General features: G+C 44.6%; 1 protein-coding gene across 1 annotated transcript in view; it reads left to right on the top strand.

Annotated features, from left to right (window-relative positions):
- The window catches only part of FMNL1 (formin like 1), a 75,761-nt gene extending 65,605 nt beyond the window's left edge, over positions 1-10,156 (top strand). Inside the window, exons 24-26 of the mRNA XM_044297010.1 lie at positions 1,136-1,222; positions 3,975-4,095; positions 7,994-10,156. Of these exons, the coding sequence (XP_044152945.1) occupies positions 1,136-1,222; positions 3,975-4,095; positions 7,994-8,094 (309 nt within the window). The 3' untranslated portion in view covers positions 8,095-10,156. The remainder of the gene's footprint in view (positions 1-1,135; positions 1,223-3,974; positions 4,096-7,993) is intronic.
- Positions 10,157-14,021: the final 3,865 nt, after the last annotated feature.

The following is a 14,021-nucleotide window of genomic DNA, read 5'->3' as shown; positions in this document are numbered from 1 at the left end:
AGGGGGGGGGGTGATTTTAATTAGGGGGGGGGGAGGCCGCACTGGCCACCAATTAATTTAATACAGGGGAGGGAGGGGGGGGCCGCACTGGCCACCAATTAATTTACTACCGGGGGGGGGGGGGGTCTGGCCCCTGCTGCCTGGCAGCACCTGATCTCTTACAGGGGGCTATGATACGCACAATTAACCCCTCGGTGCGGCACCTGAGGGGTTAATTGTGCTGATCACAGCCCACTGTAAGAGATCGGGTGCTGCCAGGCAGCAGTCATGTACACACTTTAGTATGTTCTAACTTGAAGCGTCTCCATCACCATGGGAACGCCTCTGTGTTAGAATATACTGTCGGATCTGAGTTTTCACGATCTAACTGAAATCCAATGGTATATTCTAACATAGAGGCGTTCCCATGGTGATGGGGACACTTCAAGTTAAAATATACCATCGGATTGGAGAAAACTCTGATCCGATGGTATATTAATAGGGACTCCTAACTTTACATTGAAAGTCAATGGGGGACGGATCCCTTTGCAAATTGCACCATATTGTGTCAACATCAAACGGATCCGTCCCCATTGACTTGCATTGTAATTTTGGACGGATCCGTTTGGCTCCGCACGGCCAGGACGGACACGAAAACGCTGCAAGCTGCGTTGGGGTGTCCGCCTGCTGAGCGGAACGGAGGCCAAACTGAGCCATACTGATGCATTCTGAGCGGATCCGTATCCACTCAGAATGCATTGGGGCTGTACGGATCCGTTCAGGGCCACTTGTGAGAGCCTTCAAATGGAACTCACAAGCGGAACCCCGAGCGCACGTGTGAAAGAAGCCTAAACAGTAGGTAGTTTAGGGTTGGTTTGGCGTTTTGACGATCTTCACCACAGTAGTTAGATGTGCAATACCAGATACAACTTATGGACAAGAGTGGCTCTAATGTATAGTGTATATCTATATAATAAAACACATATATAAATAAAAAATAATAATAAAACACACACACACACACACACACACACACACCCCTTTCCTGGGTAACCCTGTCTATAGTTTGGCCATTGAGCTGCACATTGCAGATTGCACACAATACATTACCTATATGAACAGCTTCATTTTACTCTCTCCATTACTTCTCTATTAGCATGCTGAACAGGATCTGGAGACGTGGAAGAAACAGGAAGCACCAGCCACTGAAGAGAAGACGCCATCTCAGGAGAAACCAGAGTTGGTGTGTAATTCGATAATTTCTAGAGGAATCAACATATTCTCAAAGGGCCACTAAACCCTAAAAAAGAAGCAAAACCCACAAGGGAAAGTTTCTCTTTAGCCCTTTCCGCATGGATATCTGCAATCTGCTACCGAAAGTAGTTTTAGCAGATTTCCTGGCTTCAGAGAAGTGCCTCCATCTTTGACTGGGGACAGATTCCGAACTAGCATAACCTTAGTCCAAACAGGAAGTTTAGGAAAGGGGGAAGGGATTAACACCAATAGACTTCAATGGCTACCCAGAGAATTGTGAAAGAGGGTAAAGCTGCAAAACTGTTTCATACAAACCCCCCTCCCGTGTTTGTGCAGGTATACTACAGTACAGTACCAGGTCACCAACACTACAAAAAGTGCTACCCAGCTTTTCGAGGTGCCAGAGTATCATTTGCCTATATAAGCAGGAAGGATTTCTCACTGTCTGTCTATGCAAATTTGACATTTAACAGTCTTGTGGAGCTGAACACACTGTCATTATAATGCTCTTATATTGCGCAAGAAACCCCACTTTCTCAGAACCCTGAAAGGCAAATCTGCCTAGCTACTGCACTATTTGGGAGCAAGGAGGTGGATTTATCTTGGTAGATTAAGTATTCTGCATTCTCTATTATAGCTTCCCCAGGACACTGAAAGGAAAATCTGCCTCACTATAGTACCGTTTGGGAGTGAGGAGAAGGATTTATTTTGGTAGACTTAGGATTTAGCAGTTCCTATTACAGGTCCATATATTTTGTTACCCAGCATTCCTGAGAACCTTACAAATCTACATTGCTAGGCTACAGCATGCAGGATTTGTCTCAGGGATTATTACTCGCTTTTACAGGCTCCTGACTAGCTAATGCAGCTAGGTATTCTACAGTATTGGGTATTTTCCAATTCATGAATAGGCTGATCTGGCATTCTGAAGCCTGGGAAAGCTGAGTGACAACCTCTGTGGGGGTGTCAGTGGTGGGGCATATTGATTATATAAAATATAATGCTGCCCTGATTCACTGTGTGAATCTATCATATGGTACATAATCTGTTGACACCAATGCATCTGTACAGTGTTGCCACCTAGCTTTTTCTAGCTTGAATGAAATGGTAATTTGTTCAAGCTATATGAAGGGATTTATCACTATATAACTGGGCAAATTCAATATTCAGCAGTCTGGGAAAGCTGGATAACAACCTCTGCAGAGATGTAATGGGGCCCACACTTGGTACATATATTCTGTATACACTAGATCCATAAATATACTATCAGGACAACTTTGAGTATATACTTTATATGTAGTTTGATCTCTAGCATACCTCCTCACGCTACTCAGTTTTCCAAAGCTGCCTAAAGGCAAATATGCACAATTACGGGCTCATGCACAAGACTAGGGATAATTGAATCGACTTCGGATGAAAACACACGGGTTGGGTTCCAAGTGGTACCTTGGAACCGAACCGGAGTTTGGGAAATGTTTTTTTTTACAGTACTAAATAATTTATGAATTCATTGTGAGAAGTCTCACGAGACATCGCGAAGCAATAACTTCGGCTCATCGGAGCCAATACATTCTAATACTGCCTGGGGCTCCTGCGAATTAACTTCGAATTTCATGCAAATTGACTTCAGATGTTTCCTCCAAAGTTGATTTGCTCATCCCTACACATAACTGTTGGATGTTCTGAGCTCTGCAAACTGCAGATTTGCAAAACAGGGATACCGGCCGTGCACATGCCACAATTTGAGAAACGGAATGTCTTGCCCTCTATAGAGCTGTCCTCTCCTTGTCCATAAAACGGACAAGAATAGGACATTTTCAATTTTTTTTCAGGGCCATGGAATGGACACACGGATGTGGACAGCACATAGCTATGCCGTCTAGGTCTGCATCTGACCAATAAATGAGGATCGGATGCGGACCAAAAATATGTTTGCGCGCATGAGCCCTTATTACGCAGTAAAAGGGAGAAATATAATCACTGCACAACTAAGCAGATTAGCTATTCAGCTGCATGTTTTATGGCTGGTTCTGTTACTAGATCTATTTGATACTTTGTGACTAGGAGATTCCTTCCAACAAATTGGCCACACTTAGGCCTCATGCACACGACCGTGCCTTTTTTTAGGGTCCGCAAACCGCGGATCCGCAAAAAACGGAAGGCGTCCGTGTTGCCTTCCGCAATTTGCGGAACGGAACGGGCGCCGGCAATATAAATGCCTATTCTTGTCTGCTGACAAGAATAGGACAGGTTTTATTTTTTTGGCGGGGCCGCGGAACGGAGCCACGGATGCGGACAGCACACAGAGTGCTCTCCGCATCTTTTGTGGCTCCATTGAAATAAATGGGTCCGCATCCGAGCCGCTAAAACGGCGGCTCGGATGCGGACCCAAACAACGGCCGTGTGCATGAGGCCTTACTGTGTAGACTAAACCAAGCTGCCTCCTCCTCCTCGACTTTCTTGCTCACATGCACTGGACTTTCTATTTTATTTTTCATGGTCTGCAATTGTGATCTGACAAAATATAAGCAAAACAAACACACATACCGTAAGCAGACTGTTATATCTTATTTTACTATTATTCCATGTTTGGTGTCCCTTCAAAGTTATAGCCATAGTCAGGAAGATTGGCAACAATCTCCAACAATGGACACATTTCACTCAAGTGGGGAATTATATTTATTATTATTCCAACCCTTTTGGAACAAAATAAATTTGACCTGTATTTTTATGGATTTCAGTCTCCAGCTATGAAATCCTCAAAACCACCTATCAATCTGATGGCAGAGCTGAACAAGAAACTGCAGACGAAGGAGCCACGAGTGTATGAGGAAAACTGGGCTATAGAAGACATCATAACAGGTGAACATATGATGGAAGACAAAAAAATAAAGGAAAAAGGGAACTGTTGCCATTATCGGACAAGATAATATTAATCTTTTTGCATCCAGAGCCTCTGTGGTCCTGTTTTACATAGCAATAGGCACTACACTTGTTCGTGCCTTAGGACCATTCAACTTGAACGGGTCCGTAATCCATCCACAATGCAAAAAAAATAGAACAAGTTCTATTTATTTATTTTTGCGGTGCAGAGGCACAGACAGAAACCCCACGGAAGCCCTCTGTAGCGATTCTGTGGGGTTCTGTGTCTCCATTCCGCACTGCACCTTCCGGATTGAGGATTCATTCAAGTGAATGGGTCCGCATCTGTGATGTGGTGCACAAACGGCCGGTGCCCGTATATTGCAGACTCGCTGTTTGTGGGCCGCAATATGGGCCCAGCTGGCACACGTTTGTGTGCACAAGCCCTTACTTTAAGTTTTTTCAACCCTACAAGCAAAAGAATAGCCTTGATGGACCCAGGCACAAATCAGGGGCATATCTACCATAGTGGCAAACCATGCGACTGCTATGGAGCCCAGTGCAAGATGGGGCCCAGTCTTAGTTGGGATTATCTCCTCTTCTACTGGAGGTGAAAACTTGGTCAGGGCTCTACTCTTTAAAAGGAACAACTTTTAGCAAATGAGGCAGTAGAAAAATGGCCCTAGGGTCACTGAACAGGGTTTAGGCAGAAGTCCTTCTGTCCTGGCCACTGGCACAAATCATAAGGAAACCAACAGAAAAAGGCCGAGTGCCCCTCTATGAATTGTATGGAGCCTAAACAGAAGTAGAGTAAGGCCCCATACAGGTCTATGGGCACTGTATGATGACGCCGTACAAATCTGTGTTAGAAATCCACAACATGATAATTTATGGATTTTCCCTTTAGGCCCCTCTTTCACACAAGCGAGTTCCACATATTGGACTTAAAGCACACCGTGTGTCAGCGACAGCATCCATCCTGACCTCCCAGCACTGTAGGGATTGCATAGCATTATATTGATTTAAAGCTATGTAACCCTTAGGACCCTTTCACATGGGCGAGTTTTCTGCGTGGGTGCAATGCATGACGTGAACGCATTGCACTCGCACTGAATCCTGACCCATTAATTTTAATGGGGCTGTGTACATGAGCGATGTTTTTCATGCATCACTTGTGTGAAATTGCAGCATGTTCTATATTCTGCGTTTTTCACGCAACGCAGGCCCCATAGAAGTGAATGGGGCTGAGCGAAAATCGCATAGCATCCGTAAGCAAGTGCAGATGCTATGCGATTTTCACGGATGGTTGCTAGGAGATGCTATTAAATAGGGATGAGGTCCATTCACTTTATTATTTTCCATTATAACATGGTTATATTGGAAAATAATAGCATTCTTTAATACAGAATGCTTAGTAAAATGTCCCTTGAGGGTTAAAAAATAATAAAAAAAATTACTCACCTCATCCACTTGATCGCTCAGCCTTTATAGTATACTTTCAGGACCTGTGCTGACGTCATCGCGTTCACCGCATGGTGAATGCGATGACGTCAGCGCAGGTACTGAAAGTATACTATAAAGGCTGCGCGATCAAGTGGATGAGGTGAGTAATTTTTTTTATTATTTTTTACCTTCAAGGGACATTTTACTTAGCATTCTGTATTAAAGAATGCTATTATTTTCCATTATAACAATGTTATAATGGAAAAAAAAAAATCTACAGAATACCGAACCCAAACTTGAACTTCAGTGAAGAAGTCTGGGTTCGGGTCTGGCTACCACATTCAGTTTTTTATCACACGCATGCAAAACGCATTAAAACGCTTTGCACTCGCACGGAAAAAACTGAACAACGCAATCGCAGACAAAACTGACTGAAATAGTGTGCGCAGGTTTCCCGCAACGCATCCGGACCAAATCAGTGACATCCGTGTGCAAGGGGCCTTATAGTTCTGGAATTTAGCATCATGTCAGTGATTGTGAGCCAAAGCCAGGACTGGAGCCTCCACAGACGTAAGGTACAAGGGAAAGATCTGCACCTGTTCTGTGTTTAGAGCTGCACCTGGTTTTGGCTCAAAATCACTGACGTGTGAATGAGGCATAATACAATACATTCCGGAACTGTAAGGCCCCTTTCACACGGGCGAGTATTCCGCGCGGATGCGATGCGATGCGTGAGTTGAACACATTGCACCCGCACTGAATACCGACCAATTAATTTCTATGGGGCTGTTTACATGAGGGGTGATTTTCACGGATCACTTATGCGTTGCGTGAAAATCGCTGCATGCTCTATTTTGTGCGTTTTTCACGTAACGCAGGCCCCATAGAAATTAATGGAGTTGCATGAAAATCGCAAGCATCCGCAAGCAAGTGCAGATGCGGTGCGGTTTTCACGCACGGTTGCTAGGAGACGATCGGGATGGAGACCCGATCATTATTATTTTCCCTTATAACATGAATAGTAAAATAGCGCTGGAGGGGTTCAAAAATAAATAAATAAATAAAATTTAACTCGTCTTAGTCCACTTGATCGCGCTGCCCGGCATCTCGGCTGCCTCCTTTCATTTCAGGAACAGGACCTGTGGTGACATCACTCCGGTCATCACATGTTCCATCACATGATCTTTTACCATGGTGATGGATCATGTGATGGATCATGTGATGACCGGAGTGACGTCACCACAGGTCCTGTTCCTGAAATGAATGCTTACCACAAGTCCTGTTCAGCAAAGGAGACAGAAGAGATGCCGGGCTACGCGATCAAGTGAACTAAGGTGAGTCAAATAATTTTTATTTTATTTTTTTTAACCCCTCCAGTGCTATTTTACTATGCATTCTGTATTCAGAAAGCTATTATTTTCCCTTATAACCATGTTATAAGGGAAAATAATACAATCTACAGAACACCGATCCCAAGCCCGAACTTCTGTGAAGAAGTTCGGGTTTGGGTACCAAACATGCGCGATTTTTCTCACGCGCGTGCAAAACGCATGACAATGTTTTGCACTCGCGCGGAAAAGTCGCGGGTGTTTCCGCAAAGCACCCGCACATTTTCCCGCAACGCCCATCTGAAAGAGGCCTAAGGGTTACCAGCAGAAAGCAATATAATACTATGGATTTAAAGTGAACGTACCATCCATTTTTTGGGACCTGGAAAAGAGTCACAGTTCTTCATTAACTCCTGCCCACCTGCTGATAATGGACAGTCTGCTCCTTAGTTGCTCCCTAGAAGAGAACTGTCAATCAACAGGGGGCGGGGAGAATAACCAGGACTCTTCTGAGGCTGCCTTTTCCAGGCCCAACCTGCGATGATCACGATGCCAGTTCTTGGCAACCACTTATTTTTAGCTCATGATTGACATCACTGAAATCAGGGTGTCGGTCACTACTTTATGAAGCCCTTAATAAGGGCTAGGCCATGTGACCGATGTACGGTGACATCACATGCCTTAGGAAGACTCTACAGAGCTCCCAGCCTCTCCTAACAGCTGATCTGAGGAGGGGGGGGGGGAGGGGGGTGTCCTACGTGTCGTACCCTCACTGATCCGATTTTGATGATCTATTCTGAGGATAGGTTATCAATATTATTTCCAGGATAACTCCTGTAAGATTTGTTTTATATAAACCATTTATAGCAAAGGAATTAGAGGTAATAGATGGTGTTCTTCAATCCAAGAGCATCTTTAAGGAGGCGTCAAAGCACTGTGTAAGCAACAAACTTTGACAGTGGTTTCCCTGCTTATTTTGAGGAAACTGAACTCTTTAAAAGGGAACCTATGTAAATGGTTTGGGGCAGAGTTGGAGACCTAAGAGTGGGGTGGGAACTTAAGAGTAAATTTTTAGCAATTTAACAGTCCAGAACTATGCTCATGTCAACTTCTTCAATCCCTGGCAGATCTGAGGAACCAGCCATACAGAAGAACAGACATTGCCCGAAGAAGCGGGAAGAAGCAAAACAGTGGGGCAACAGTGGCCACCGCAGACATACCAGTCTAAGACCTAGAGGAGTGGAGATGTGTTTCACTTTCCAGTACCCACCACTTGGCCCTATGTGCCTGGTGCATTTTTCTCTGATTCATGGAATCTTTGAAAAAGCCAAAATCATATTTCAGAAATGCTGATCCAGATGATGACATAAAAATACGCCAAATCTAAACAAAGTGGAGCACAGTTGTCAGACACCTGTGGAGCAGATGTATAGAGGTGCAGCTGATCTGATGGGGAGGGAACAGTAGGATCTAGCACAAAAAATTTAATTATATATAATAATATAGCATACATTGAGCTGCATGTATCTCACCAAAATTATAAAGGCCTGCCTGACATTTTTAGTGCAACATTTCCAACTAACAGAGCAATCTCTTATGAGGGGCACAGATGCAAAGGTTCCCACAGCCTTCTGCTCAGGCGCCCAGCACGAGGGCAGGAACAGTGGTGACCAATTCTTGGCGAGATAGTATAGCCCATATTTATGGACTGCCATTCCATCTACTAGGAAGAGGTAGGGACAGGGATCCAATAGGATGGTAAAAGTTTTCAGGATCCCCCGTATTAAGAAAATTTAGGAGATTCATCAAATAAGTGATGGTGACGCGGATCCCATGACAACCCTCCACTGATACATCTGACATCAGCATTTTATATAATGTACCCTAATGTAAATAGGACAAGCAGCTTTATAGGTCACATAATATACATTATTTTATGTATCCCATTCTGTATATAGTACATTGGCACATCTTGCATAACCTGCGCCCTCTCCTATGTAGGGTCAAAGCTACATAGCATGATTCACTATAGCCTGCTGAGATCAACAAGTTGCTCATTCCATGCAGTCCCCATTATACTAAAAGCTAGAGTCCCTTGCAGTGACAGGTTTAAAAAAAATCTAAACTAAAAAAACCACACATGTTGCCTACAGTTACCACTAGAGGGAGTTTCCTGCATTGTGGTATATATAATAGTAGTAGAACGCTAATGCAGTCAGCTCCCTCTAGTGGCAGCTGTAGTTAACCTGCTTGTCACTGCAGGGAATTTGGAGCTCTGTATTAGAAAAATGGATCTAAAAAAAACACTGCAGAGCTATATTTGTAAAAAAATAAGCAGAGAATGTTGGATTCAAAGAAATAAAAATAATAATAATAATGATGATGTTAGAGGGTGGTACAATAATTTTTAGCACACAGTTATGTCTAAGGCCAGTGTATACTAAGGGAGGGGAAGATTCACTGAGCTGATGTGTTTTGGCAGTAACACTGTATTCAGAGCTATACAAAAGCTTCATAATGTCATTTGTGGGTGGGGTGGGGGGTTATTAAATCATCAGCAGCAGCCAGGTATTCATGGACTGCAGACCATCACACTGCTGTGGTATTCTCGCATGATGCAGGCAGGGAAACATATGACAGATGTCACCATTTATATTAGCAGTCCAGCATTTCGATCAGTGAATCAGACTGCACCATATGTGCTCTGATTCAGCAAGAGCCTGATCTCTTTCCATTCTTCGCGGGGATTACGCCTGCAGTGAATCAGAGTCAGCATCATTGCATGTGTTACACTAGCAGCATAAATACCATCAACCTGGTCAGTAATGCTGTTTTATGCAGCCAGCGGGGCAGACATGCGCTTGGTATTAGAGACTTTCTATAAAGGGACGCAGCTGCCGGTAAACCTCTGCAGCACTGGTCCCAAAGATGCAGCTCTCCGGTCCTTGTAAAAACGTACCATTCTCTCCAGCGTATTTTAACGACCAGGCATGCTCAACCTGCGGCCCTCCAGCTGTTGCAAACTAACTCCCAGCATGCCCAAACAGCCTACAGCAGGGCATTGTGGGAGTCGTAGTTTTACAACAGCTGGAGGGCCGCAGGTTGAGCATGCCCGATTCATGACCATTAGCATCTAACAGTTAACTTTACACACTGCCTGTTATTCTTGAGCATAGAAAGTAACATTTTCTGTGTATCGGTTGTCTGGTTTATATAACGTTTTTGCATTTTGTAAAACTCTGCATGTTAATACAATAAAAAAGCTATTCAATAGCAGCCCTTCTATACAATACCATAGACTACATGGACAAACCTCTTAAAGCAGTTTTCTGAGACTTTAATACCAATGACCTACCCTCAGGATAGGTCCTCAGTATCTGATTGGTGGGGGTCCAACACTCAGGACCCCCGCCGATCAGTTGTTTGAGAAGGCAGCGGTGCCCGGGGTAGCTCCGCAGCCTTCTCTCAACTTTTGCTAGGCTGGTGACGACACATTCTTCAGTCATGTGGCTTAGGCACTGTTCGGCCCCATAGAAGTGAATGGGGCTGAGTGCGGTACGCTGTGCTTGGTAAGCTGCGGTGCTCAAAGGAGCGCCGATGCCTTGTCAAACAACTGATCGGGGGGGTCCGGGTGTTGGACCCCCACTGATCATATACTGATGACATATCCAGAGTATGAGACATTAGTATTAAAAAGTCTTAGAAAACCCTTCTAATCATATTCAGGTTTTTCTTCCATTCTTCTTGCCACAGTTGTATAAAATCCAGCCCCTAGCTATACAGTCTGCCTTTCCAAAAATGGATCGTTCTAAAGAACTCAGTGAATTCCAGAATGGAACTGTAATAGGATGGTCCTGCTGGCACAAGTCCGTTCATGACACTTGTTTCCTCCTAGATATTCCACCATCAACTGTATTACAAAGTGGAAGCATTTAGGAACCACAGCAACTGAGCCATAAAGTGACAGACCACATCAAGTTAGGGTCCATTCACACGTCCATTGAATTTGTCCGCACCCGTTCCGCAATTATTCGGAACGGGTGCGGACCCATTCATTCTCTATGGGGCAGGAATGGATGCGGACAGCACACAGTGTGCTATCCGCATTTCCGGAGCGCGGCCCCGAACTTCCAGAAAAAAATAGAACATGTTCTATTTTTGTCCGCAATTGCGGACAAGAATAGGCAATTCTATGGGGGTGCCGGCCGGGGGTGTGAATGGACCCTTACACAGTGAGCTTTGCCAAGTGCTCAGGCACAGAGCATAAAACCAAATCATGCTCTTCTGGCTCAATAACTGCAAGCAGGGGTGTAGCTATAGGGGGTGCAGAGGCAACAGTTGTCATGAGGGGGCCCAAGGACCCTTGTCTGAGGGGGCCCAAGAAGACACCAGTATTATAGAAAGTGCTTGCTGGTCATGTAACGCCTTTGGCTGGAGAGAAAGGGTCAGGCCACAAAGCACTGAGGGAAGGGGGCCCAAGCAGAACTTTTGCACCAGGGCCCATGAGCCTGTAGCTACGCACCTGCATGCAAGCCTTAGACTACTTTCAAACTAGCGTTAATATTTTCTGGTATTGAGATCCGTCATAGGGTCTCAATACCGGAGAAAAACGCTTCCAATTTGTTCCCATTGTCAATTGGGACAAAATGTAACTGAACAGAACGGAATGCTCCAAGAAAGGAGGGGGGGGGGTAAAAAAAAAAGCTTGGAATTTTGACTTTTTTGTGATGTAATTCATGGAGACCAGAGGAGCCAGAAATTATGCTGCTACTTAAGCAAAGCATGTATAATTCTACCAAGATATAAATCCTACACAGAGGCTGCTCGCTGCAGTGCACTTTTATTATATTAGATGTTCTATGAGTGATATCAGGGGTGGCTTTTACAATAATATGCATGAAATATTTCAATTAATGTCAAAGTTGGAAACCTAACCCTCCTACCATCCCACTCCCATACCAAAGACTTCCTCTGACATGCATGAGTCCTCTACACCAGGGTTCCCCAACTCCAGTCCTCAGGGCCCACCTGCCGGTCATGATTTGAGAATAGCCCACAGAATGAATACCTGTGGTAAGTCCTTATGCATTGACACTAATTATATCACTTGCTGAAAACAAGACCGGCAGGTGGTCCTAAGGACTGGAGTTGAACACTGACAAATGTAAGGTTATGCACATGGGAAGGAATAATGTAAGTCACTAGTACATACAAAATGGTAAAACACTGGGTAACACTGACATGGAAAAGGACTTAGGAATTTTTGTGAACAGCAAACTAAGCTGTAGAGACCAGTGTCAGGCAGCTGCTGCCAAGGCCAATAAGATAATGGGTTGCATCAAAAGGGGCATAGATGCCGTGATGAGAACATAGTCCTACCACTTTACAAATCACTAGTCAGACCACACATGGAGTACTGTGTACAGTTCTGGGCTCCTGTGAACAAGGCAAACATAGCAGAGCTGGAGAGGGTTCAGAGGAGGGCAACTAAAGTAATAACTGGAATGGGGGGGGGGGGCAACTACAGTACCCTGAAAGATTATCAACATTAGGGTTATTCACTTTAGAAAAAAAAAGACGACTGAGGGGAGATCTAATTACTATGTATAAATATATCAGGGGTCAGTACAGAGATCTCTCCCATCATCTATTTATCCCCAGGACTGTGACTGTGATGAGGAGACATCCTCTGCGTCTGGAGGAAAGAAGGTTTGTACACAAACATAGAAGAGGATTCTTTACGGTAAGAGCAGTGAGACTATGGAACTCTCTGCCTGAGGAGCTGGTGATGGTGAGTACAATAAAGGAGTTCAAGAGGGGCCTGGATGTATTTCTGGAGTGTAATAATATTACAGGCTATAGCTACTAGAGAGGGGTCGTTGATCCAGGGAGTTATTCTGATTGCCCGATTGGAGTTGGGAAGGAATTTCTTCCCCTTAAGTGGGGAAAATTGGCTTCTACCTCATTTTTTTTTTTTTTTTGCCTTCCTCTGGATCAACTTGCAGGATAACAGGCCGAACTGGATGGACAGATGTCTTTTTTCGGCCTTATATACTACTAGCTGAAGGACCCGGCTTCGCTCAGGTATATTTAATTTAATGTTTGTATGTGTCGTTATAAGATGAACACTATCCACTATAACAGAGACCTCCACAGGAGCCCGCCCCCTTAACAGTGGCCTTTACTGGATCGGGGGCGTGTCCTTTTGAACAGCTCACTCTAAGACCGCAGCACTGTACTGTCTGAGTGTGAGCTGCAGGGAGAAATCCACCCTTACTCCCACCCCTACAGCTGACGGAAGTTGATTTTTACCTTCATTTTTTCAATCCCTCTCGGCTCAGGAGTGAAAGGGGCGTGTTCTAACCAGATAAGGGCGTGGCTTGGCAGGACCTCGGGCCGGGTTTTAAGTCTTTTGAGGGTGGACACATTGTGGCAGGGGGCGTGTCTGGGCTCCTTCCTGCAAGAGTAACGCCCCTCTGGGCACCTTACTGGCTTATTTGAATACCAAATATTTTGTGATTGCAAATGCGACCGTGTGGATTGCTTTAGCAGACATACACATACACTCAGCTTTATACATCAGATGTTTGTATATACACACACACATGCACTATGTTACTACTCTACAGTACCTACAATCAGCAGCATCAGACTGATCCACCAAAGGATCCTCCAGTGAGGCCAAGCTCTTATACCCAGGGGTAGTTAGTGCATGATAAGCACGGGGCTGTCTACCAAATTTGGGCCCCTCCCTCCATTTAAGTTTATTTTTATTTTTTTGTATGAAAAAAATAGGCTGAATAGGCTGCGGTGCCCTCCCATAATAATTTTCCCCCACATAGTAATTTGCTCCAATATAGTATTTTCCCCCCAATGTACTCGATGTCTCTTCACTAATATGTCCTACTGTTTGTCCCCACCCCACATGTCCCCCAAAGTTGGCATATGAAATAAAAAGTAAAATTTTTTTTTTTTTTTAAAGCTAAATACTCACCTATGTCCAGGGCCAGGCGCTTGCTCGCAGAGGAAGGCGGGGTGAGGCAGGCTGCTATGACATCATTACACCAACCTGCGCCGGGATTTCACTATCACATAGGCATCAGTAGTAGGCCTGAAGTCTATGGCGGTGATTAGTGGCGGGGCAGGGAACTATGC

This window comes from Bufo gargarizans, chromosome 6, assembly GCF_014858855.1.
Source record: "Bufo gargarizans isolate SCDJY-AF-19 chromosome 6, ASM1485885v1, whole genome shotgun sequence".
Lineage (NCBI taxonomy): Eukaryota > Metazoa > Chordata > Amphibia > Anura > Bufonidae > Bufo > Bufo gargarizans.
The sequence above is the reverse complement of the archived record's forward strand: the minus strand, read 5'-3'. Positions and strand labels throughout refer to the sequence as shown.